This window comes from Meles meles, chromosome X, assembly GCF_922984935.1.
Source record: "Meles meles chromosome X, mMelMel3.1 paternal haplotype, whole genome shotgun sequence".
Classification (NCBI taxonomy): domain Eukaryota; kingdom Metazoa; phylum Chordata; class Mammalia; order Carnivora; family Mustelidae; genus Meles; species Meles meles.
In genome coordinates this window covers 62763528-62787288 of record NC_060087.1, presented here as the reverse complement: position 1 = coordinate 62787288, position 23761 = coordinate 62763528, and the positions used below count along the sequence as shown (strand labels likewise).

Here is a 23761-nt window from a genome sequence, read left to right as displayed (position 1 = left end):
TCTCTGTCAAATAAATAAATAAAATCTTTAAAAAAAAAAAAGAAAGAAAGAAATCTCTGGATGGCTCCTAAATCTGCCTAGTGTCCTCATACAATTCTGGGAGTCCTTTTGTCTGTGGACTTCCCTGTTCTTTAGTCTTTATATCTTTTTTTTTTCTTTTTTCTCTCTTTTTTTTTTAGTCTTTATATCTTTACAGGACTGTTCCAATGGCCAACACAAGCTTTACACTAGCTCCTGAAGGCTTAGTTAACTCCCATGCTCCTTGGCCCTGAAACCAGGTAGAACATGCTTAAGACTATAAATCTGGCTTAGCATGCCTGGAAGGGCCTAAAGTGTTGGCTAGTCCAAATCTGACCCCGATTCTTGAATCCCCTGTTTTATATCTAGCATCTGCTTGCACACCTCCAATTATGGAAGGCTTCATTCATCCAAATAGAAGACATAATACAATGAACTTTGGACTAGGAATAAGAAGAGTTGGGTTTGAGTCCCAGCTCTGCCACTAACTTGCTGTGTGATCTTTGGTAAGTCCCTTCACATTTCTGGACTTGTTTCTTTATTAGTAAAACGATAGTGGAGGAATCTCTTTGTTTTAGTTTATGTTGGTTTAACTGCTGTAATGAAGGGCCCTTAAAAATTCAGTGGCTTAAAGGACAAGAAGCTTAAAAGACTCCTAATTATTGGAAACAAAGTGAGGGTTGCTGGAGAGGAGGTGGGTAGGGTGATGGGGTAACTGGATGATGGGCATTAAAGAAGGCACTTTATGCAATAAGCACTGGGCATTATATGCAACTGATGAATCACTAAACTCTTCCTCTGAAACTAATAATACACTATGTGTTAACTAGTTGAATTTAAATTAAAAAAAAAGAAATTTATTTTTTATGCAATGTTCAGGGAAGGGGTTCCAGATTGGAGAGGGAAATTTACTCCATGTAGTTACCTAGGGACCCAGACAGAACTGATGGCAGTTCTACCAGTCTTAATACATGGTTTGCAAGGTCACTTATAGTTTGTAGCTCACAGGAAAGCAGAAATTTCATGGGAGTTTTTTATGGTCCTGGCCTGGAATTGTTGTGTATTACTTTAACACACATCCTATTGGTCAGAATTCAGTCAAATGGTCATACCAAACAGCCAAAGTAGCTGAGAAATTTAGTATACCCATGTGGGGAGTAGCTAGAAGATCCCATCATAGACTTGATCTCTCAAGTTTCCCTACCCCAGGTCTGTAGTTCTAGGTGTGTTTATTAACTAAACTACTGGTTCTCACATTGCCCTGCTACAAGTGCTATGGAAGCCACCTAACCTCTCTGACCATTAGGGACTAGCAGGATGACAGTGAGGCCAATGCAGTGTCCCCTGTGAAAGGCCAGAGAAGAAGAACTGACATACCAACTGTATCACATTAAGCTAAGTTGTCTTTGTGCTTCTTTTCTCTGCAGCATGGGTAGGAGCACTCTCAATGGGCATGATCTTCTTCTGTTCTCCCATTGTGAGTATATTCACTGATCGTTTGGGCTGCCGAATCACAGCAACTGCAGGGGCTGCTGTCGCTTTCATAGGCCTCCATACCAGCTCCTTTACCAGGTAAGGCTAGGAGTTGCTGGCCATTTGCCCAAGGCTGAAGGTTGGCTTCATTCTGAACATCAACTAGGGACACTTCCCATTGCAGAATCCACTGTGGCCCTGTCCACGTAGGGTCCTCAAAAACCCTGCTCCTGAGAATCATTGTCCAATGAGATTCATCTAAGTGGGGTTTCCAGGACACATTGGTATACAATATCCCCAAAGAGGACTCAAGAGTTCCAAAGTGGTGGGAGAAGGCTAAACTTGGAAGTTCATAAAGCTGGGCCTAACTCCAGTTTTGGTCACTAAATGGCTATGGCCACTCAATGATGAGTACCATTCCCCTATCTGGGCCTCGGTTCCTATATCTGTAACATGAGGGGATTAGACTAGATGGTCTTTTCAGGTCTCTTCCAGCTCTGCCATTCTATTCCCCTTCAATATGCCACACAACTCATGACCTCACTTGCCTTCCTAGGAATGAGCTTCTGGAGTGAATCCATGTGAAACACATACCTTACAGGATTCCTGAGGGAATCTTATATTGAAAAAAGAAGTCAGCTGAACCCAAGGCCATTTAGCATTTCTGGATCTTTTCCAGATATTTCTGGCTGCCAATGTATGGATAATTTGGGAAAGAAAAAAAAATCATGTCTTGGGAATGAGAAGGGATGTTTAGCAGCATCTCCCACTGGGGCTCCAGACCTGGCACCCAGCTACTCAGCTAGGCCTAGGCTAACCTCAAACTCTGGTCCAGTTAGTCCTACTTTCAAAACTTGGTAGTTTCAGGCAAGAAGCAGGCTATAAATTCATTCTCTGGTTTCTTTCTGCCAACACTGAAGTATGTCTGCAGAGAAAGAGAGATATAAAACCCTCCACCATGGCCTGAGGAAGATGAAGAAGTCTGTTGACTTTCTGCCAAAGACACTTTGGAAGATATTATACCTCCCACTTCCAATCTGCCTGGGCTGGTGTATGAAAATCCTGGCCTGGAGACATGGCTAACTTGTCAGGGACTTGCTTTCTGATCTTGGCTCACCAGAGAAGGATGATGGTTATACTCTCTGGGCCTATGTTTCCACTGACAGTGGAGAATGATAACTGGGTTCTGCCACAATTGGGCCCTGTGAGAGGGAGCCAGCTTCCTTTATGACTTCAGTATTTCTGGCTACCCAGCCTACCCTCCAGCAGAGCTTGGATATGGCCTACAATGATTTCTTGGCTTGGTCCCATCTAACTGGGACAGTGGAGGGGAAAACCATGCCGTGCTTGGAATGTGCTCAACCTTCCTAGGGCAGCAACCCCTTTCCCCAAACCCTTTCAGGATCCCTCTGGTGGTTGGCCTCATTTGCTCTAAGCAAGCTGGTGCCTGGTCCCTTGAGGGAAGGAGCTAGGCCTCAAAAATGAATCCAGTCTCAGCACTACAAAGCAGAGCCCTGTTTTTTAATGCTGAGCAGAGCAAAGTATAAACAAATTAGCAGCACATAGATCCCATTTCTCTTCCAGTACACATCAGCTCAGTTACAGAAGGGTAAGGAGCTCAGATGTATTTTTTTCTGGCACTCCTCTTTAGGCACAATGGAGTAGGTGTCCTGTTCTCCAGCCCCTAAACCCTTCCCTACTCCTTTTGCCTTTTCTGTAAGAACATCTTTAGAGCCAAGAAACTTTCTGGATGGCTTCATGTCCAGTTGAAAAATGGTTCTGCTTGTGGCTAGAGCTGTAAGTCATCCTTTTTGTTGTCTGAATCAGGGGTCTGAGTTCCTTTAGATGGCATGAAATGGAATAGAGTGTAGGCAGGGCTGGGGAAGCCATGGCAAGCATATGCAGGGGCTTCCTGTCTTGAGGCCCCACCAGAAATAATCTACCACACAGCACCCTAAATTAAATCTCATGCTTTGCCCCCACTAGACCTCTCCTTGAAGGTCTCTCTTAGACCTTCCTAACTTCTCTCCCTAGATAAGGACCCCAGACCAGGCCAATCCCAAAAAATATGACAGAAGAGGAGCAGTGGCTTAACTATGTGATCTAAGAGGAGGCAACCCTTTTAAAACTAAAGCTTTTGCTCATGTCCAGTGACTGTAAGCAGATGAAAAGCTATCTTGCCATTTGCAACAATATTGACTGAGCTAGAAAGTATTATGCTAAGTGAAATAAGTCAGTCAGAGAAAGAAAAATACCATATGAGTTCAGCCATATGTCAAATTTAAGAAACAAAACAGATAAATATGGCGGGGGGAGAGAGGCAAATCATAAAACAGACTCTTAACTATAGAGAATAAACTGATGATTACCAGAGAAGTGGGTTGGGGGATCGGTTAAATGAGTGATGGGGATTAAGGAGTATGCTTGCTGGGATAAGCACCAGGTGTTGTATGGAAATGTTGAATCACTATATTGTATACCTGTAACTAATATTACACTGTATATTAACTAACTAGAATTTAAATAAACACTTAAATAAAAATAAAGAAAAGGTGATATAGTTGTCTTAGAATCATGAGTGCTAACACCACATCATCTCTATAGCAGAGGCCTAATCCTTTGCTGTATGATGACTGGGTCCATCTATGGAGAGTAACTGCCTGACTATGGAGTATATTAGTCAATTAAATGGTCAGATAAGAACTATTGCAAAATACACGGAGGCTTCAAAAAGAAAAAATTCTTCACTAGTTTGTGCCAATATTGTCTAAGGGCAGATGGCTGGCCAAGCTGACCTTCCCATGGCCTTTTCTCTTTTGACACTTTGCCTCCTGTTACAGAGGCTTATGGCCACAGAAGAACTTAAGAGTTTTAAGCCAGAACATGTCTTACTTTGCCAGGCTCACAATTTCTTTGAGGCTCCACTTCCCATCAAGCAGCCAGGCTACTCTGGGAGGCTAAGCCATACCATGCCCAGCAAAAGGAACTAGGCTCTGGGAAGTTAAAGGGAATCCTTATTTCAGATCCCCAGGGAGATCATCTAAGGTCTGGAGGAAAGGGGTATCCAGACCTTGGATAGGGCTGGGGATGAGGTTTCTCGGGAAACTACCAGCCATTTTCTGAAATATCAATGTCCCTGAGCATAGAGAAAGATAATAGAGTTCCATGGAGGATCTTGACCTTCCAAGATCTTTGCTCCTTGCAGACCTTTGTTATTCCTTGGAATAAAGCTTTGGCTACCACCCTACTGATGGTGTCTAGGTGAAGAGTAGGGTGAAACTTTTCTAAGACCCTGACGTACTCCTTGTAGCCTTTTCTCTAGCCATTGCATAGGTTGGTTCTGGCATTCTTTTAAACAATTCTCTTTGATGGGGTACTATGATTCAAACTAGTGTCATGCAGAACTAGAGTCAAGTGCAAGCTTTGTTGATCCCCAGCTATGCTACATTGGGTAAATTACTTCTCTGAGTCTCTGTTCCCTCCTCTGCAAAATAGGGATAAGATAGTCCTGTTCTTTGTCTGTTCTGAGGGTCACTGGTAAGTGGGGTGTGGGTTGATGGTGGGGTTATGCAGGTCTCAGGAGGGTGATGGGAGAGGGCAGATGGATTGCTGGTCAGGCTGCTGAGAATAGCTCTTGGTGTTTCTCCCACAGCTCACTAAGCCTGCGTTATTTCACCTATGGGATTCTCTTTGGTTGTGGCTGTTCCTTCGCCTTTCAGCCATCTCTCGTCATCCTGGGCCACTACTTCCAACGCCGTCTGGGTCTGGCCAATGGTGTGGTGTCTGCTGGGAGTAGCGTCTTCTCCATATCATTTCCTCTTCTCATCAAAACATTGGGGGCTAAGATCAAGCTCGCCCAAACCTTCCAGGTGCTGAGTACCTTCATGTTTATTCTTACGCTGCTTTCGCTCACCTACCGGCCACTCCTACCCAGTTCCCAGGACACCCCAAACAAGAGAGGTGTCCGCACCCTGTGTCAACGCATTCTGTCTCAGCTTAGAAAGTATTTCAACATGCGAGTATTCCGCCAACGCACTTACCGCATCTGGGCCTTCGGGATTGCTGCTGCTGCCCTAGGTTACTTCGTTCCCTATGTACACCTGGTAAGGAATACTAGGGTGGACCCACCTTGCCTCCAAGAAGCTGCCTTTAGCCTTCCCAAGGTCCAGAGGGTAGGGATGGAAGACTATGAAAGGGCAGAGCTGGGACATTTGGCAAAAGAGACCAAACAATGTTTGAAGAGATCCAGAACGGGAAAGAACAGACTGAGGGAAGATCTCAATGGGAAAAGGGTAGAGTCCCTTAGGAGAAAGCCCATGCTTTATCAATAGGGCTTCCCCCAGCTGATAAATCTAGTTAGATTTTCAGGAGAAGATAAGCATCTTTGGGATGGAAGACCGGCCTAGATGACCCAAGGATAGGGTTTCCTAAGAGTGTGTTCTATGGAATGCTGGTCTTTGTGGTCAAATGATTTGTTCAGGAAAAAACATATAATCAATCTTTCTAGCTTCATATTGTTGCAATCTTTTAAAGGTACCAAAAGGGGCGCCTGGGTGGCTCAGTGGGTTAAAGCCTCTGCCTTCAGCTCAGGTCATGTCCCAGGGTCCTGGGATCGAGCCCCACATTGGGCTTTCTGCTCCGCGGGGAGCCTGCTTCCTCCTCTCTCTCTGCCTGCCTCTCTGCCTGCTTGTGATCTCTGTCTGTCAAATAAATAAATCAAATCTTTAAAAAAAATAAAGATACCAAAAATCCAGCAGTAAAAGAAATTCATTTAGCTTTGTTTAACCATTCTCCACCCAAATTCTACTGCCACAGAACTGTCAGTTGTAGTTCCAGTAATTATCTTCCATAGACCTCGTGTTTCTTAAAACACACTTCTGGAAGCATTATGTGAGTTGGTGGATCTTCTCCCCTGGTGACCTGCTGTTGCCTCAGGCTATCAGTTCTGGGTCAGGGAATGGGGAGATTTGGGGGTAGCCCTTGAATTTTCTTAGTTGTTAAGGCTGTATGTAGTCTGTCCTGCCAGGATTTGTAAAAGGCTTGGAGATACCCACTCCCCTCAGCTATTGCTCAGAATCCCAGAATCTGAAGAGCCAAGGCATATGAAGCCTTTTAAGCAATTAAAAGCAGCCAGAGGGGTGCCTGGGTGGCTCAGTGGGTTAAAGCCTCTGCCTTCGGCTCAGGTCATGATCTCAGGGTCCTGGGATCGAGCCCCGCATCGGGCTCTCTGCTCCGCGGGAGCCTGCTTCCTCCTCTCTCTCTGCCTGCCTCTCTGCCTAGTTGTGATTTCTCTCTGTCAAATAAATAAAATATAAAATAAATAAATAAATAAAAGCAGCCAGAAAGCTCATTCTGGAGCTATGGCTAAAAAGGAGGGGGTTGTAGGGGAAGGAGCTCTTGCCATGGTTCAGGAAAGTAAGCCATAGAGGGTTTTGGAAATGTAAACAATTAACTGGTCAACTCCTTTTCTTCCTCCTGTTCCTGGGGGTCCTGGTGCTCTGCTTTTCAGATGAAGTATGTCGAGGAGGAGTTCTTGGAAATCAAGCAGACCTGGGTGCTCTTGGTGTGTATTGGGGCTACCTCAGGCCTTGGGCGTCTTGTGTCAGGCCGTGTCAGTGACTCCATTCCTGGACTTAAGAAGATCTACTTGCAGGTGAGTGTGACCACCCTTCCCTGACCCTAGTGGTATGGGGAGGAACAGCCTAGCACAGATGCTAGGTAACTCCTAGCCTTTGGGATAGACTGGTAGGTTGTGTCATTACTGTGCCCTGGGCCCCAGCTTTGACATGAGCCTGTTCTTCAACATGAGAAAGTCGATCAAATTCTCTGAGCCTCAGTTTCCCTTGCTTTCAACTGAAGACAGTCATCCTTGTTCTGCCTCCTTCATCAATATGGATTGAGGATCCAGTGACAGCAGTGCGTAAATGGAACCTCTAAGAACACTTTCAAAGAAAGCATTTATTAATAATGGCTCTTTCATCTAAAATAGGGAAACTGAGGCCAGGAGTTAGGTGTTGCCCGCATTGAGGACTTATCTCCTTGCTCCCCCATACTCACTTGGAAGGCCTTGGGCATCTGTAGTATTTTGTGGCCAAGTGTTTCTTTAAGTCCAGGTCAAGTCATTCATTTCTTATACTTCCATAGTTACTTGTACCAGGCCTTGGCTCTCAAATTCTAGCTTCCTGATGGACACCAAAAAAAGTGCCAGAAAATACAACCTTACTTCCCCTCTATGGGCCTCACTTTCCTCATTTGTGCAATAAGAATAGTTCTTGCTTTTCCTATCTCACTTCACAGGTGAGGATCAAAATGCCTCATATTGTGGGCAGTAGCCACCTGGATGCTAGAAAGGCCGCTTTCTGTGTGAACTATGTTCTGGTCTGGCTTGAGACTACTGTTCAGATTGTCTGTCTTTGTCAGACTGCTACTGGCGGCAGTATTGCCTTTCTGACCTTGTTCATGCTTTTTGCTCCTGCAGCTGGGTTTACCAGAAGGTACATGAATGTAGAACACTGTGAAGGGGAACAGCAGCCCCTCAAAACATGTGGTCACAAATAATCCATTAAAAAGTTGGTTGAGTTCTAACTCTTCTGGTAAATCCCTAAAAGCACTTCCAAGAGGCCCTGATAGGGGCACTGACATAGTAGGGATTTCTCTGTCTTCTGACAGCCCCAAGTGTTTTCCTAAATACTCTCAGATGTCTTAGACAAGAATATGATTAAAGTTTTCTGCTGTGTTTAACTCTGTGTTAAATTTGCAAAAGGGTGCCCTATGGATCATCTAGTCCAACTTCTCATTATACAGAAACTGAGAAAAAGACTCATACAGATAGTCATGGCAAAGTTGAATTCATATGTAGCACTTTTCTCATATTCTATTTTACTCTAAGTGATGGATGGCAGAGCTTATGTCCCAGAGATAAGTGATTTGACTGGAGTCAACTCAAAAGACTGATTGAGGTAAACCAGTTATGAAATCCTGAATTCCTGGGCAAATATCAGCAAGTGCCTTATCTGAGTAGCTTTTTGCATAGGAGAATGTGTGGCTTTTTCAGCCTCTTCCATATGCCAGCCGTGTTGGTCTTGCCTGTCATTATCAGCTGCTCCAAGATGTTAACAGTGCTGGAAATCAGGGTAAGCTAGCAATTGGCCGGGACTTAATCTTGAGGAAAACCTGCCTAGCCATATAGCTCATTTCTCACCACAGTCCCTAGGAGAGAAATAGGGCCCAAGCAGCTTTCGCTTTCTATTGTGCAGAGGGAGTTCCAAGGGAGGTAGAGGCATTAAATAGTCAGAAGTAGAACTAGACTTAGGGCCCAGTGCTTCTGCTGACCACTTCCCCTACCCACCCAACACTTTCTCTCCCCTTTTCCAGTCTTACTTGACCCAGTTTTACCACTTAGAGTAATATGAAATAATCTTAGAATGTTATAGCTAAAATATATCTTTATCAATTGTAGTCCAACTCCCTCATTTTACAAATTGAGGAACTGAGGCCTAGAAAGGGTGAGTGACTTGTCCAAACTCATCTTGCTAGCAAATGTCTCAGGCAGAGAGCACAAGACATGGATAAACTTCTTTTTCTTGAGCTACTCAAGATACTCCATCACAGGAATTTGCCTCACTTTCTCCCTGGGTCAGATGCAGGAGTATAGACCTGGGGAAAGAAAGGAGTGTAGACAACTTCAGATTCTGTAGAGATATCCACTAGACCCTGTGGTTCCCACTGTGGGCAAAGATAGACACACGTATCTGGTGTCAAGCCCCTCGACAGTCTGTTAGAAAGAAATGACATCCTGCAGGACAACCTCACTTCTGGCCAATTTTTGAGGTCTAATTCTCAGTTAAAAGAGGGATTTTAATTTCTAAACTTGGCAAGGCCTCATAGAGGATGTTAACTGGCAGCTAGATATAATAGGTAGTAATTTGAGATGACCAAAATCAGTTAATGGGGTCCTTTGTGTTGTATAATAGTATTAACTTTTAACTGCCATACCATTATGGCTTGGTTGATAGGTGGGTCTGATTTTATCTTAGAGTTATGCGTGGATCTCCTAGAGTTGAAGCTGGGATATCACAGTCCTTATTTCTAGATTCCACCTAGGTATCCCAAAACAACCTAGACAAAGTTCAAAAATCTTCCAACAAAGAGATTTCCTCAAATGGCACAACCAGGACATTTCTTATCCTCTCTAAAAACCAACTGATCGACCTAGCAAACCCACTGCCAGTACAGCACAGAAAATCTTCAGGCCTTGAAACAGCCTTGACCCTCCTATCCCATCCATGTGGTGATGTGGTGATTTATCCTTACTGGGTAAGTTTGCCTGCCTGTGTGAGGGATTAGAAAATCCTGGGTCCTGTCAAGAACTTGGTAAACAGATTAGGTCTTAGCCCTGAGCCTGGGATGACCTGGCTATGCTGACTAGAGTGGATGGGAGGAAGGCGGTTTATTTCTCTGCTTATAGCCCAGGTCTTCAGTCTGGCTCACTGATACAGGTTGCAAAGGCTCTTAATCAAAAGACCAGCTGTGTTTCCAGTTGCTTTTCTCCCTCTTGAGTGGGAAAAACTGGCCTCTGGAAAGGCAGTTTCTTTGTTTTGGAGTCAATTTGTTCAGTTCAAAGAAAGCCCAGTGGCTAGTCAATGCCCCTGAACTGGCTTCAGGCTCCCTAAAACCCCTCTTAGTATCTTATTCTCCTTAAAGTTCCCTTTGTTGCCTTTTGCATGGGTGCTCGGCAAAGTCCAGAGAATCACACAGCCATGCTATCTGAAATGGTGCTGTGTCCCATGATCTAAATCATAAGGAACCTGGGTGAATCTCCTGGTGGTTTCCCTCATGACAAGGTGTTTTCTAAAAGCAGCCACCCACATAAATGGGCACTGGGTCCTTTCTCATCTCAGGAAGCTGTGACTTCCATTCTTGCCCCCATCTAATCATCATTCAAGTTATCCTTACTTCCTTCCCTTCCTCTTCCCATGTCTTACTTGGATCTGAGAACACCAGCATGGTCTGATTCCAGACCCTAATACCCGGGGCAGCCAAATGCAAGATCAGAACAACAGCAATCTCCTTTAGCTTAGAGTCCAATGAAGACAACTTCTTAAGGACAGGGGCCGGGCCATGCTCCCTAACTTTTAAAAAAAAAATCTTGGTGGAATCACAGTTAAACAGGAGCTCTCTTAAAAACCTTGAATCCTTCAGTGCAGGACTTAGAAGGGGCCTAAGTAAATATTTAACCTAATGCTGTCTCTGTTGATAGCTCCCGTCCCAATTTATAGATGGTAGAAATGAAAACCTAAGAAAGGGATATGATTTGTATTGTGGTCTTGACTGATAAGCACAACATGACCTAAGGCCCTTGCTCCTCTAGGTCATCTCCTTCCTGCTCCTGGGCCTGATGTCCATGATGATTCCCCTGTGCCGGGGCTTCGGGGGCCTCGTCGTTGTCTGCCTCTTCCTGGGCCTGTGTGATGGCTTCTTCATCACCATCATGGCCCCCATCGCATTTGAGCTGGTGGGCCCAATGCAGGCCTCACAGGCAATTGGCTACCTCCTTGGCATGATGGCCCTGCCGATGATTGCTGGGCCCCCCATTGCAGGTGAGGCTGATATTACAGGGAGGGCATAAGTGGGGGAGTCCTCTCTTCCCTAGGCCCTAGCAATCCTGAGCACCTCTGCTTCAAGTCCCTTTTACTCTTATTCTCTATTTATGCAGCCTTGTTAGAGTGCATGAAACCCCTTACCACTATTGGTGGAAGAGGCCAAGTACAGTATATGTGCATGGATTCATTTTTTGGGAATGGGCTTTTCATGGCTCTCTAATTGTTTCAGTGGGGTTTTATTTTAGACAACCTGGCTGATTCCAAGATGGTAGAGAGAGAACTGAGTTTGGCCTTCTTGGTTATCCTATTGGTCCAGTATCTTCTCTTTCCCTCTTTTTATAGGAAAATAATTATTTGCAAGTAGCTGGGCAGGAAGAGAAGAGAAAGTGGACCCGGCTTTATTTAGGTTTAGAGACACGCCCCTCCTTCTCTATTGGCTTCTGAACTGAGCCTGTAGAAGAGATTCAGTTAAAGACAAATCCCAGGACTGAGCCAGTGAGGTTTACTTCCAGCAGGCAGCAGGCGAAGTGTTGGCTTGCAGTCTTTCAATACTCCCAGTTTCCTTCTCCACTCTCCAAGAAGGGCATTGTTCATACCCCAGGGAACATAGGAAACAAGGGGAAAAAAACAATGAAAAGAGAACTCAATTTCTTTTCTTTAGGATTTATTGCAAATTCTGATTCATGGACTAACCTCTCTAGGCTGGCCAACTGGGCTAACTACACAAATATTCCTTGAACACCAATTCTGCATAAGGCTTTGTAAGGGCATGTCATGCTGTTTGACAGTGACAAAAGCTTTCACCCAGGCCCTTGTGCAACAGCCACACTGCTCACTGGGAGAAGGGAGCCTCTACCCAGCCTCTGATCCCAGAGATGGATCCCAGAATCCACATCTCTTTCTATTCTGCTTACTGTCTAAGCAGCTCAAGGGTTTACTTGCCTTTCCTCAGTAGTATTTCTGGGCTCATGTTTCCCATGATGTACCCCACATTAGCTTCTAAAGGCAAGCAGGGGAGTCCCTGCATAACATGACAACTGTATTCATGGTATTGGCAACTTATAGGAACCCAAAAGGGCAAACAATATCGGTAACTGGGATGAAGAATGCATATATACATGGCCCTCTCAGGGTAAATGGGAACTTCAGAGGAAGGGCATTTTAGAGAAAAAAAATGGGAACTTAGCTGAACTGTTCCACAAGAATACTCTATCTAAGTTGGAAGGTATATCACTATGGATCAAGCAAGGCTTGGCCATTTTTTGTGGAACTCTTTTAAACTAGATTCCCTCCTAACTCCACACCTAAGAGTGACTGGAAGTTAAGCCACTGCTTCATGAGGGTAAAAATGGAGAACTTTAAGAGAAGCTTCATTAGCCCCTTTCATAATAAGCATTAACCTCAAGGGTCTGCAGCCCCATTACCTCAGGGAGGAGTCACCTGACTTTGTAACGGAGGTTTTATTTATTTATTTATTTATTCATTCATTCATTCATTTATTTTCATTAGGAATGTTTAAATTGAGGGGAGATTAGGGTCAAGGTAGTGCAGGCTAGGGTTCTCTGGATAGGCATTTTTATGGCCCCTGAAATAGAGAGCACCTTTGGGCAGGAGGATAAAGCTGAACTTGACATGTCTTTCTTGACTATTTCAGGCCTCCTCCGCAACTGTTTCGGGGACTACCATGTGGCCTTCTACTTTGCTGGTGTGCCCCCCATCATTGGGGCTATAATCCTCTTCTTCGTACCTCCGATGCATCAAAGGATGTTCAAGAAAGAGCAAAGGGATTCCAGCAAGGATAAGATGTTGGCCCCTGATGCAGACCCCAATGGGGAGCTGCTGCCAGGTTCCCCCGTCCCTGAGGAACCAATCTAATGCATTTTCCCTGCCATTGTGTGCTCCTCCCCAACCTTTTCCCTTCCCCACCCTGCTCAGCATTTACATTTTTGCCATCAGCACACTTGTTCTCAAACATGCACACACAGCAGTTCAGCCACCTGAGCAGCCCCTTGGAGCCAAAGCTCCTGTTAAACTCATTAACCAAATTCTCCCTGTGAATGCCTTTAAACCTGTCAGGGTCCTTCTCTCAGGATCTAGGAAATTGTGGGATCCCCCTGGCCTTTGGAACATCTCCATGTACTTTCTGATACCTGGAGATGGTACCTCCTGGTGCCAGCTTGCTAGTTACCCACTAAAAGCAACTTCCAAAGGTGCTACTGTGTCCCACCATGGGAAGACCCAAGCCTCTGTGTGCTCAGGAGTTCCTTGCCATCTGTCCTTGGAAGCCATTGGTAAGAGGGCAGAGAAAGAGCGGAGAGGTAAAACCAGACAAGGAGACTTGCTTAGTCTCAGAGTCTCTGAGGGCTGTGGCTTTCCAAGAACTGTGGGTGACATCACTTTACAAGTGTACAAATAAGTCTCCCCACCATATAGTTGGTTAACAGTCAGCTTACTTCTTCCCTTCTCCATTTTTTCCCTTAACTGATTCCTCTCTTTTCTCTTCCACCTCTACTTCTTTTTATGATTGTCATAGATGCATGGGTGCTTGAAGACAGAATGGACCTAGAGCTTGGGCCAATTAGCCTCATCTTGGCCTAGCCCACCCCTAAATTGATTATCAATTCCACTCATCTCAGGCTGAGCCACATCTCAATTTTTGGCTCAAGCTGCTATAATTATAAACTGGAAGAGTCAAATATCAATAGGGAAGGGACCTTAAAGACCATAAAGTTCACTTACTGTTTTTTACAGATTTCCCAGGCCAGTGTATTAACCCGCAGGCACTTCCAGTTCCCCATCTGTATATTCACCTGTCAAAATGTGAAGAAATTCTTTTCATCTCAGAAGGCAGAAGAGGACTGATGACGGGGGAGGGTGTAGTTGGGGGAGGGGCAATAGTTTTTGACCTGGCAAAGGACCAACTCCTCCATCTCTCTTTAGTCAAGATAGGTTAATATTTCCACTTGGGTCAGGGTGGGAAAGGGGCTGTTTTAGGGAAAATCCCATTCCCAACCTGGATCTCAAAAAGGCAGAGGCAGCAGCTATAGGTAAGATTTAACAATTTCTTTTAGGAAGAGGAAACCATCTTAACTTTACCCCAATATGGCTCCCAAACTGGGCATCCTGAGCCATTCTGTTTAGTGGGCATTAAAGGTACCAGGAAAGGTAGGCTCTGGGCCATCCTAGTCCTTCTGAAATAGGTGCCAGATGCTTCCCTATGCTCAGATTCTGAGCAACACTCTTGCTGAAGAGCATTCCCAGCCAGACTATGTCCAAGCTAGCACAACTCACCTCCTTAGGAGCTCAGCCTCTCTCCTTACTTGCCCTCCTTGTGTCTCTTTCTCCATATTCTGGGCCTTTGTCTGTTGTGCTATTACCCTAATCTTTCATCACCTTCTTTCCAGGCATCATTGGCTGTTACCTGGAGCTAACAGTTACTTGCCACCCTAAGCCTGGCCCATCCAAAGCCAGAAGGATGAGGTTGCCTGTGAGGGGATCCAAAGAAGACAGTGGTCCCTAACCATGACATTTTCCGTTACAAACAGGCAGCTGGGGCATGGTTGGCCTATGATGGCTTCATTTAAGGCCAAAGTCCTGTGCCCCCTCCATTGGTCCTAGTCCAGCTTTTATCAACTTCCCAAAGGAAAACCCACTGGCTCTTAGCCCTGTGGGTAGGAAGGGGCCTAATTATTATCCTCCTGGCTCAAATAGCAGTGGTGCAGGAGAAGCTGAACCCCAGGAGCCTTATAATTCCAAGGAGAGATCATTGAAAAATGTTGGAGCAACAAAGCCCATGTGCCCATTCTTCTTACCTCTCCCTGACACCAAGTCATTGGAGGGCAGTTCTGCAGGGCTTCCTTTGTTGTTCAAGGTGATGAAGGCTCTTACAAATCAGGCTGCCAACCACTTCTCTCCAGATGAAGGAAAGACATTCACAGGTCCCAAATCTGCTCTATCAGTTGTCACATAACACAGTGGGGTGTCAGTTTATTTCTTCCACATATGTGCATGTACATGTGTAAGCTTGTGTGCTTTTGGAGAGAATGTTGGTTGGTGAAAGCAGCTCAGTATTAATATTTAGGGTAGGATGCAGCCCCTAATGCACCACAGTTAAATCTAGGAGAACGAACAAAATTTGGGAGCTTGAGATCTGAGACATTTAAATACTCAAAAAGGTTTGGAACAAAATAAACAGGTCTAAAAATCTAGATTTGGTATGTGTGTTGCCTACAGGGTAAAATAGTTTTAACCTAGTTAACAGCAGGAAGTTTGGCTTCAAAACTGAAATCTCATTTCAGATAAAATTTCTGCCAGGGTCTATACTCTCTGTAAGAGCAAAAATTGGAAAAGGATCTATAGGGGGTTTGGAATTGGGTGGACTATTCAGGATTAGATTTTTAGGGAGCTCTGAAGTAGAAAAGTAGTCACTTTACAAAATGAGAACACAGTGGCTGAAGACAAGTTGAGGCCTCATCAAGGCTTCCATGTTGCTACATGCATGCCATGTTGAAAATGGGCAAAGATTTTAGGAACAATCCATTTTAATCTTTTCACTTGTTATTGATGGGAGAACCTGAAGGGATTGGTATGGCTGGGTCATACAGCCAGACAGCAACAGCCCCTGGAATTGGTCACACAGAAGAAGGGCCTACAATAATGACAAAGCTGGGAGTAACGCTGTCCATCCTCTGCATTGATTTAAGTGGGGAAACTGAGGCTTAGATATAGCAAGGGACTGAGCAGGTTCACATAGCTCATCAGTGACAGAGCATGCTGACACTTGAACTCAGGTAATTGATTTCTAGTCCAAACCCCTTATCTCACAGACGAGGAAATCAAGTTAAGAAGGGGAAAATGACTTGTCTACTTCATTTAACAACTATGTAGTGAGCCCATTTACACAAGGGTGTCAAAAAGACCAGCTCCAAGCAAAAATGAAATCTGAGCAAAGTTTGATTTTAGTATATCCATGCCCCCTTTTTTTCACGTTTACCCTCATTCCCAAACCAACACATACTTCTGGTGTTCTCTTCCCAAGCATTCCAGACTTTCCTGCAGCCTTGGCCTTGGAAAGTTGGTCCCACCTACTGCTCTTCCACCCTCAGGAAATCAAGAGGTACAAATAAAAATCCATCTCTCTGTGGCCATACACTGAACAGGGGAGTGGTAAAGAGAAGGGGACTGGTTTCTTCTGAGATAGGGTGGTTTATCACTCAGCTCTTGGTGATTGTTATTTCTCCCCTGCCTCAGTGCAGACATCTTCAGGCTGCCAGTCTCCTCATCTCCTCCCAATGAGACTAATTGCTCTGTCCTGCTGCCTAGCCCTAGGCTCTCCCACCAAGTACTGCTGCCCTCTCAGTCCCTCCTCCAGTAGCCCCAAGGCCCCAGTCTGTGTTTGAACACTTAGATCATTAGATTTCAAAGTCATGGAATCCCATAATCTTTATGAGCACATGCTCCTTTCCAGGGTCTTTTCATGTCTGAAGAGGAAGCCAGCAAGCTCCCTACCACTTCTCCACAGCAACAGAGCAGGCCAGCTGAAAGGAATTATGGGTGTCCCCAGGAAATCCCTGATGTCTGAGAGCTGGTGCCTAGGTAGGGTGGGCACTGGTTTAAACCAGAACCCTTGAAGGAAGTTCTGAAATTTTAATGAGCTGAAATGTATAGGAGACTCCAGAGGCACAAAGAAAGAGATTAGATACCCAACTCTTGCAGGGATTGAGGAAGTTTTGCTTTAGAAGGCCCTCAATTCCTGCCTTTCAGCTCTCCCTAGTGGTCACCAGAAGCAGAGTTCCGTGACTGATTTTCAAGTCATAAAGAAATATTGCTGCTTTCTGTCAGGCACTCTGCTAGAAGTTAGGGATTTCAGAATGAAAGAAGCAGAGGTAGAGAAAACTAAGAGAAAACACACACACACACACACACACAAGAAGGAATTTGTACTATTTTTTTCCTGAGATACCTTTTTCTCTTCTGGATCCTAGCAGCCCAGAGCTTACTGACCTCAGAGCCTTTGGGACAGGACAGGAATCACCAGGGCCCTTCCAGGACCGAGGCCCTAGCATTTCCACCTCCTCACTGCCTGGCCACTGGCCTCCTCCTGGCCAAAGTCACCTGGAAGAACTATGTACTCCTCAGCATTGCTTTCCTGATGAGCCAGAGCTCGGCTGGATAAAATTAGCTCATTGCTCACATCTAACAAGTGCCAAAGGTGAGCCCAGCAGCGCTCCTGCCTGGCCAGTAAGACACCTGGACTGACAGCACCTGTCCAGCACTCCCAGCCCAGAGTTTCCTTGCTCCCTGGGCCTACCTGGTCCAGAGGCTAGAGATCCTTTTTCCACTGCACACCCACCCTACACTGCCCTTGCAATGACTGGGCCCTAGGATCCGGTGATGGGGGTGCTAACCAGTACCACTTCCCACCAGGTCTCCACGCCCACCGCACACTCACACTTGGGGAGTGCCTGGGGGTGGAGATGGGGCTGGGTCCATGGGGCCCTGGCTGCAGCATCTCTTGGCTCTGCCACTGCCCTCTGGTCACCTTAGGTGGGGAAGGGTCCAGCTCCTGCCCCTCAGTGGCCCTCCATCCACTTCTGCATCTGGGAAGGGTTAGAATCTGGGAGACGCGCCACGGAGATATATCTACCTTGCTACACAGATGGGAATCGGGACCGCCCAGGCGAAGGAGACTGGAAGGAAGGATGGAGAACCTAACCTCAGGTTCTACCAACTGTCCGGGAAGCCAGTTGAATAGACTGCCATGTGTCCTCGGCTCAGGTCCTCCTCGATCCCCCACCCCCGCTGCCCTGCCCCTGCTGCCCCCACCAAGCGCTTGATCCAGAACCCTGGAGTTGATCCAGGCTGGAGGGGCAACAACCCCTTCCTACCAGTGGCCCTCTTTTCTCTTCCCCCTACCTGATCTGGCCCCAAGGACAGAATCAGCCTGCAGCTGGTGAAGGATCTAAGTGATTCTAGGCAAGGGGCTCTTGAAGATCAGGGGCTGAGGGTGGGAGTCACCTCCAGGAAACTCTTGGTCCAAAGCAGCCATTCTCCTCAGCCCTCCTCTCCAACCTCCAACCTTGGGCCAGGCCTGGAGGGACACCTTCTCCACACAAGTCAGCACAATGGGGCTGCTTCTTCCAAAGAACTGGCCCACGAATCAATCCCACCAGTTCCCCGTAATAGTTGTCCCAGAACTCCTGGTTCCAGCTCAGGTGGGCTCCTTCACCACACAGTCCCTGGGTACCATGCAGGGTAAAGGTGAGCCTCCACCAGCTAGTGGGATTTCCTAAGCTTGAGAAATCTCCCCCAAACCTGAAGGAAGACCCAGAAATGGACCAGGTTGACAATAAGACACCCCCCCTCAATTTATTCCCCATCCAACACTCCACCCATTTGCTTCCTTCAGCCACTTGCCTAAGTAGGAGTGGAGAGGGCCAGGGTAACCACTTCTGCTCCCCTACCCCACACACCCACATACCCTCATCCTCCTCTAGGGTGGAATGTTCTGGGAAACCCAGCCTTGCAGTTCCATCTGCCTCAAAGCCTTACAAGGACCAGAGTTTCCTCCTGTCATGGGGAGATCATTCAGCTATTTGCCTCCTCAGTCATGCTGCCCCCTCCACCTGACACTCCTCCTTCATCCTTTAGCTCCATGAACACAGGGGTCCACCTCCCCTCAGCATATCTGGACACAGAGGCTCTCTTCAACAATAATAGGGTGCCCCCCACCTTTGGGCGGGAAACCTACAGTTCCCAGGTGCTCCCATATCCCTCATCACATCTGACCCACCCCACCCCCAACCCTGAGAGGCAGCTGGTCTTATACCTATTTTGCAGATGGGGAAAGTGAGGCCAATAGGGGAACTAAATGCAATTTTTCAAACCCCTTTTCCACCAAGGCTCCTCTACCCTTACTTACAGAAAGTAAGGAAGTAAGTGAATCTTTCTGTTCCCCTGAATTCTCAGAAAGTCTGCTTACTGCTCCGGGAGACAGTACCTGCTCCACCCAGGCTCACTCTTCCTCCCAAGGAAAACTCTGGACAGTGAGTGGCACCATAGCCCCAAGATGGACGCATGAAGATTGCAGAAGCTGAGCCAGAGTCCTTGTGCACTGCCCCGCACCACACCAGCCTCTCTTATGGAGGGAGAGGGATGAGGAGGGGAGTATGGAAGAGTAATTTTAGGAGTTTCTAATCTGCCTTTCCCTGAGAATACACAACATTGTCTTCTGGGTTCCTCTGTGTCTCAAAATGGAGGTAAAACTCCAAAATGAACTCTTCTGTGCCTTACTCCCTTGGTCCTCTTATTATGCAATAGAATTATCACCAATGAGGTCTAATTTCCAGGGCCTTGTTTAATTCTCACAGACCCCCAAAGGACCTTTTGTCTGGCTTGATTATTGGATGGGGGGAGAACAGTTCCTGGGAGGCCCTGCTTTTATGGGAAAGGACTTGTGTGTCTAAGTAGTCAACATAGCTAGCTCAAAGTGTCCCTCTTTTCTAAACTTCCAGTATTTAGTGTTTTGATAAGCCTCAGAGAAGGGATGGGAAAAAGTAGCAGATAACGTGCAATTAAAGGTAGGGAAACTTGCTCTTTTTTGTGGCACCTCGGAGGCGGTAGGCTGCTTCAGGATGAAGCTGAACATCTCTTTCCCAGCTACTGGCTGCCAGAAACTCATTGAAGTGGACAATGAACGCAAACTTCGTACTGTTTATGAGAACCATATGGCCACAGAAGTTGCTGCTGATGCCCTTGGTGAAGAATGGAAGGGTTATGTGGTCCGAATCAGTGGTGGCAATGACAAACAAGGCTTCCCCATGAAGCAGCGTGTTTTGACCCATGGCCGTGTCTGCCTGCTGCTGAGTAAGGGGCATTCCTGCTACAGACCAAGGAGGACGGGAGAGAGAAAGCACAAATCTGTTCGGGGTTGCATTGTGGATGCCAATCTCAGTGTTCTCAACTTGGTCATTGTAAAGAAAGGGGAGAAGGATATTCCTGGACTCACTGATACTACTGTGCCTCAATGCCTGGGCCCAAAAGAGCCAGCAGAATCCGCAAACTCTTCAATCTCTCTAAAGAAGATGATGTCTGCCAGTATGTTGTGAGAAAGCCCTTAAACAAAGAAGGTAAGAAACCTAGAACCAAAGCGCCCAAGATACAGCGTCTTGTTACTCCACGTGTCCTCCAACACAAACGTCGGCGTATTGCTTTGAAGAAACAGGGCACTAAGAAAAACAAGGAAGAGGCTGCAGAATATGCTAAACTTTTGGCCAAGAGAATGAAGGAGGCCAAAGAAAAACGCCAGGAACAGATTGCCAAGAGACGGAGGCTGTCCTCTCTGAGAGCTTTTACGTCTAAGTCTGAGTCCAGTCAAAAATGAGATTTTCTAAGAGTGACAAATAAGATCAGACATTAAAAAAAAAAAAAGGGTAGGGAAACTCCTGAGTCAGCACCTGTGGAAAGGAAAAGTGGAGAACATGCCTAAATTTCTGCCCACACACTTCAGTGAGGTGGACTTGTCCTGTATATGCCTCTCAGCAATTGTGGCCATTACCTTCTTCATCTCCCGTGCCCCCAGATTAGAGATTCCCTGTATCTGCAGGGGAACTTGGCCATCTAGCAGTTCCCACCACACAGTACCATTGTTTGGTAGGATCTTAATCCCCTGATCCCAATAAGCTCTAGAAAGCTTTTCCTTCAGGCTGAACAGCTTCAAGCATCCAAACCAGGTACCTCCAAGGTTTGGACTCACCTGTCAAGCACACTGGGCCTGGAAAGCCAGGACAGCCAGGTTTCAGGGAAAGTCAAGTTCTAGGCAAAGCTACTTCTAGTTCAGTAGCTCTATAAATAGTTTTAACTAATGAACTTCAGGAGCACTTTAAATACATTGACAGAGCACCGGTGTTTCAAACAAACTTGACTTAATTCCCTCTTTCTAGCCACCTGAGTTCTTTCTTTACAATCATTGGTCAATACAATTAAGGGCTGTCATACCAGAAGGAAATCAAAGATCCAAAGAAGGTCAGGATTAAAACAATGGAAAGTTTCAGATCCAGTCATTTTCACACTGTATTCTCTTACTCTTTAGGGGTTTCACAGAGTTACCTCAAAGTCCACTGAAATTCCTGGGACTGATTTTTCCCTATTCCACCTATGGAAACATAAAAATGCTGAATAGTATATATATATAAATTTAAGAAGATTCTGAAAGGTGGAGATAAGAAGTCAGACCAGCTAGGGACCTCAGAACCAGGGGGTGACTCACTTGAAGTGAGTGCTCCGGGTTTCTTCTTTGCCTTATATATCCCAGACTTGGTGCTGGAGAAGCCAGAAACCCAAAAATGCCAATGAGCACTAATATAAAAAGTCAGTGAAAATCTTTCCTTTTCTAGCCAAAGAATCATGAAAGGGTCAGCCTAGAAAGATAGAAAACTTCTGCATAATAACCATTCTACTTCAGTCAAACACCATGGAAAAAACTGTGCTCCTAGCCCACCCCAGCCAGCAAAGGCAAAGTGGAGAGCCTGGATTTCCACTTTCATCCTGCTGTAGCAAATAACATCTCCCCCATTCATCACCATGGTGGTGTCACAGTATGCCAGGTGTGGAGCTCAGACTTTCATCCCAGCTAGGCAGAAACACATGGCATCCCTGTCCCTTGCATCCCTGGTGGTAACAGAAGAAATCTAGTGAAGTACCTGAACTCCCATCCCCACATAGCAGTAATGAGAAGCCCCTTAATACTGGGATATCAGTAGTGGTCCAGTGGAGAACCTTGACAATAATGAGGTAGTGTACACTTCTTCCTCTGGCATGCTGTCAGAGGCCTGCTAAAACAGACTTTTTTAAAAACCCCACAGCTTCATTACATACTACTAAAAATGTCCAGGTTTCAATGAAAAAATCATTCATGACTCAAGGACATCATACCAGACCCAGGAAAATATCAATTTGAGTTTAAAAGAAAATGACAACAATGAAATAGCACAGACATTAGCACTATCTGACAAGGAACTTAGCGCAGTCATCATAAAAACCCTTCAATGGGTATTTATAAGCATGCTTAAAATAACTGAAGAATTAGAAAGTCTCAGCAAATAAATAGAAGATATAGAGGGATACCAAATGGAAGTTTTGGAAGTAAGAAAAGAATAATGGAGATTTAAAAAAAAAAATAGCTCAACGGATAAGTTCCACAACAGAATAAAGAAGAAAGAGGAAAGAATCAGAGAACTTGGAAAAAAGGCCAATATTAATTATCTTGTCTAAATAAAAGAAAGGGAGATGCCTGGCTGGCTCAGTACGTAGAGCATGCGACTCTTGATCTCAGGGTTATGAGTTCAAGCTCGCCATGTTGGGTGTGGAGCCTACTTAAAAAAAAAAATAAGAGAAAGGAAATAAACTGAAAAAAAAATTAACAGAACCTTAGGGAACTGTGGGACTCCAACAGAAAAAATATTCATGTGATCAAAGTCCCAGAAGGAGAAAAGAAAGAAGGTATGGCTGAGAAAATATTCAAAGAAATAATAGCAAAAAAGATCTTAAAAGCAGTGAGAGAGAAATGACACCTTAATTTTTTAAAAAGATTTTATTTATTTATTTGACAGAGACAGAGAGCACAAGTAGGCGGAGAGGCAGGCAAAGAGAGAGGGGGAAGCAGGCTCCTTGCTGAGCAGAGAACCCCATGCAGGGCTCAATCCCAGGACTCTGAGCTCATGACCTGAGCGGAAGGCAGAGGCTTAATCCACTGAGCCACCCAGGCGCCCCTATGACCCCTTAATTATGGAGGAAAAAACAATTAGAATGATAATGGATTTCTCATCAGAAACCATGGAGGGGAGAAGAAAGAAGTCACAAATTTTTTTAAGTGCTGAAAGAAAAGAACTATTATCTCAGAATTGTATATTCAGTGAAAATATCCTTGAGGAACAAAGAGCAAATCAAGACATTCTCAAATAATGTAAAACTAAGAGAACTTGTTGCCAGCAGACCTACCCTAAAAGAATGACTAAATAAAGTTTTACAGACAGTAAAGAAATGACAAAAGAAGGAATCTTGGAGCATCAGGAAAGAAGAAAGTACAATGAAAATGAAATATGAGTAAATACAATAGATTTTCCTTATCCTCTTGAGTTTTCTAAAGTGTGTTTAACAATTGAAGCAAACGTTATAACAATATCTGATGTGACTCTCAATGTATGTAGAGGAGTCATTTAAGGCAATATTACAAATAGGGGACAGTGAAGAGACAATAAAGCAGGTAAGGTTTTTATACTTCACTGGGGCTGGTAAAATATTAACACCAGTAGACTGCAGTAAGTTATGTACATATCAAACCACTAAAGAAGCTGTGTAAGAAGATACCTTCAAAAGCACTAGAGATAAATAAAATTGACTTCTAAAAAAGATAAAAATAAAACTTACAGGAAGGCAGGAATAAAGCCAGAAATGAAGAACAGACAACACAAACAGAAAACAAATAATAAAATGTCAGACTTAGGCCCTAATATATCAATAATGATATTAAATGTAAATGATTTAAATCTATTAATTACAAAGATTAGCAGAGTAGATTTAAAATACACAGTATATGTTGTCTACAGGAAATTTACTTCGAATATCTAATGATCGGTAAGCTGGAAGTAAAAGGTTGGGAAAAGATACGT

At 45.0% G+C, this 23761-nt stretch overlaps 1 protein-coding gene and 1 pseudogene across 1 annotated transcript in view; both read left to right on the top strand.

Annotated features, from left to right (window-relative positions):
- Positions 1–15291, top strand: part of SLC16A2 (solute carrier family 16 member 2) — a 135004-nt gene extending 119713 nt beyond the window's left edge. The window contains exons 2-6 of the mRNA XM_045996518.1: positions 1446–1590; positions 5144–5594; positions 7001–7144; positions 10862–11090; positions 12748–15291. Of these exons, the coding sequence (XP_045852474.1) occupies positions 1446–1590; positions 5144–5594; positions 7001–7144; positions 10862–11090; positions 12748–12968 (1190 nt within the window). The 3' untranslated portion in view covers positions 12969–15291. The remainder of the gene's footprint in view (positions 1–1445; positions 1591–5143; positions 5595–7000; positions 7145–10861; positions 11091–12747) is intronic.
- A 4415-nt stretch (positions 15292–19706) lies between these two features.
- On the top strand, positions 19707–20520 carry LOC123935051 (annotated as a pseudogene).
- The last annotated feature ends 3241 nt before the right edge of the window (positions 20521–23761 follow it).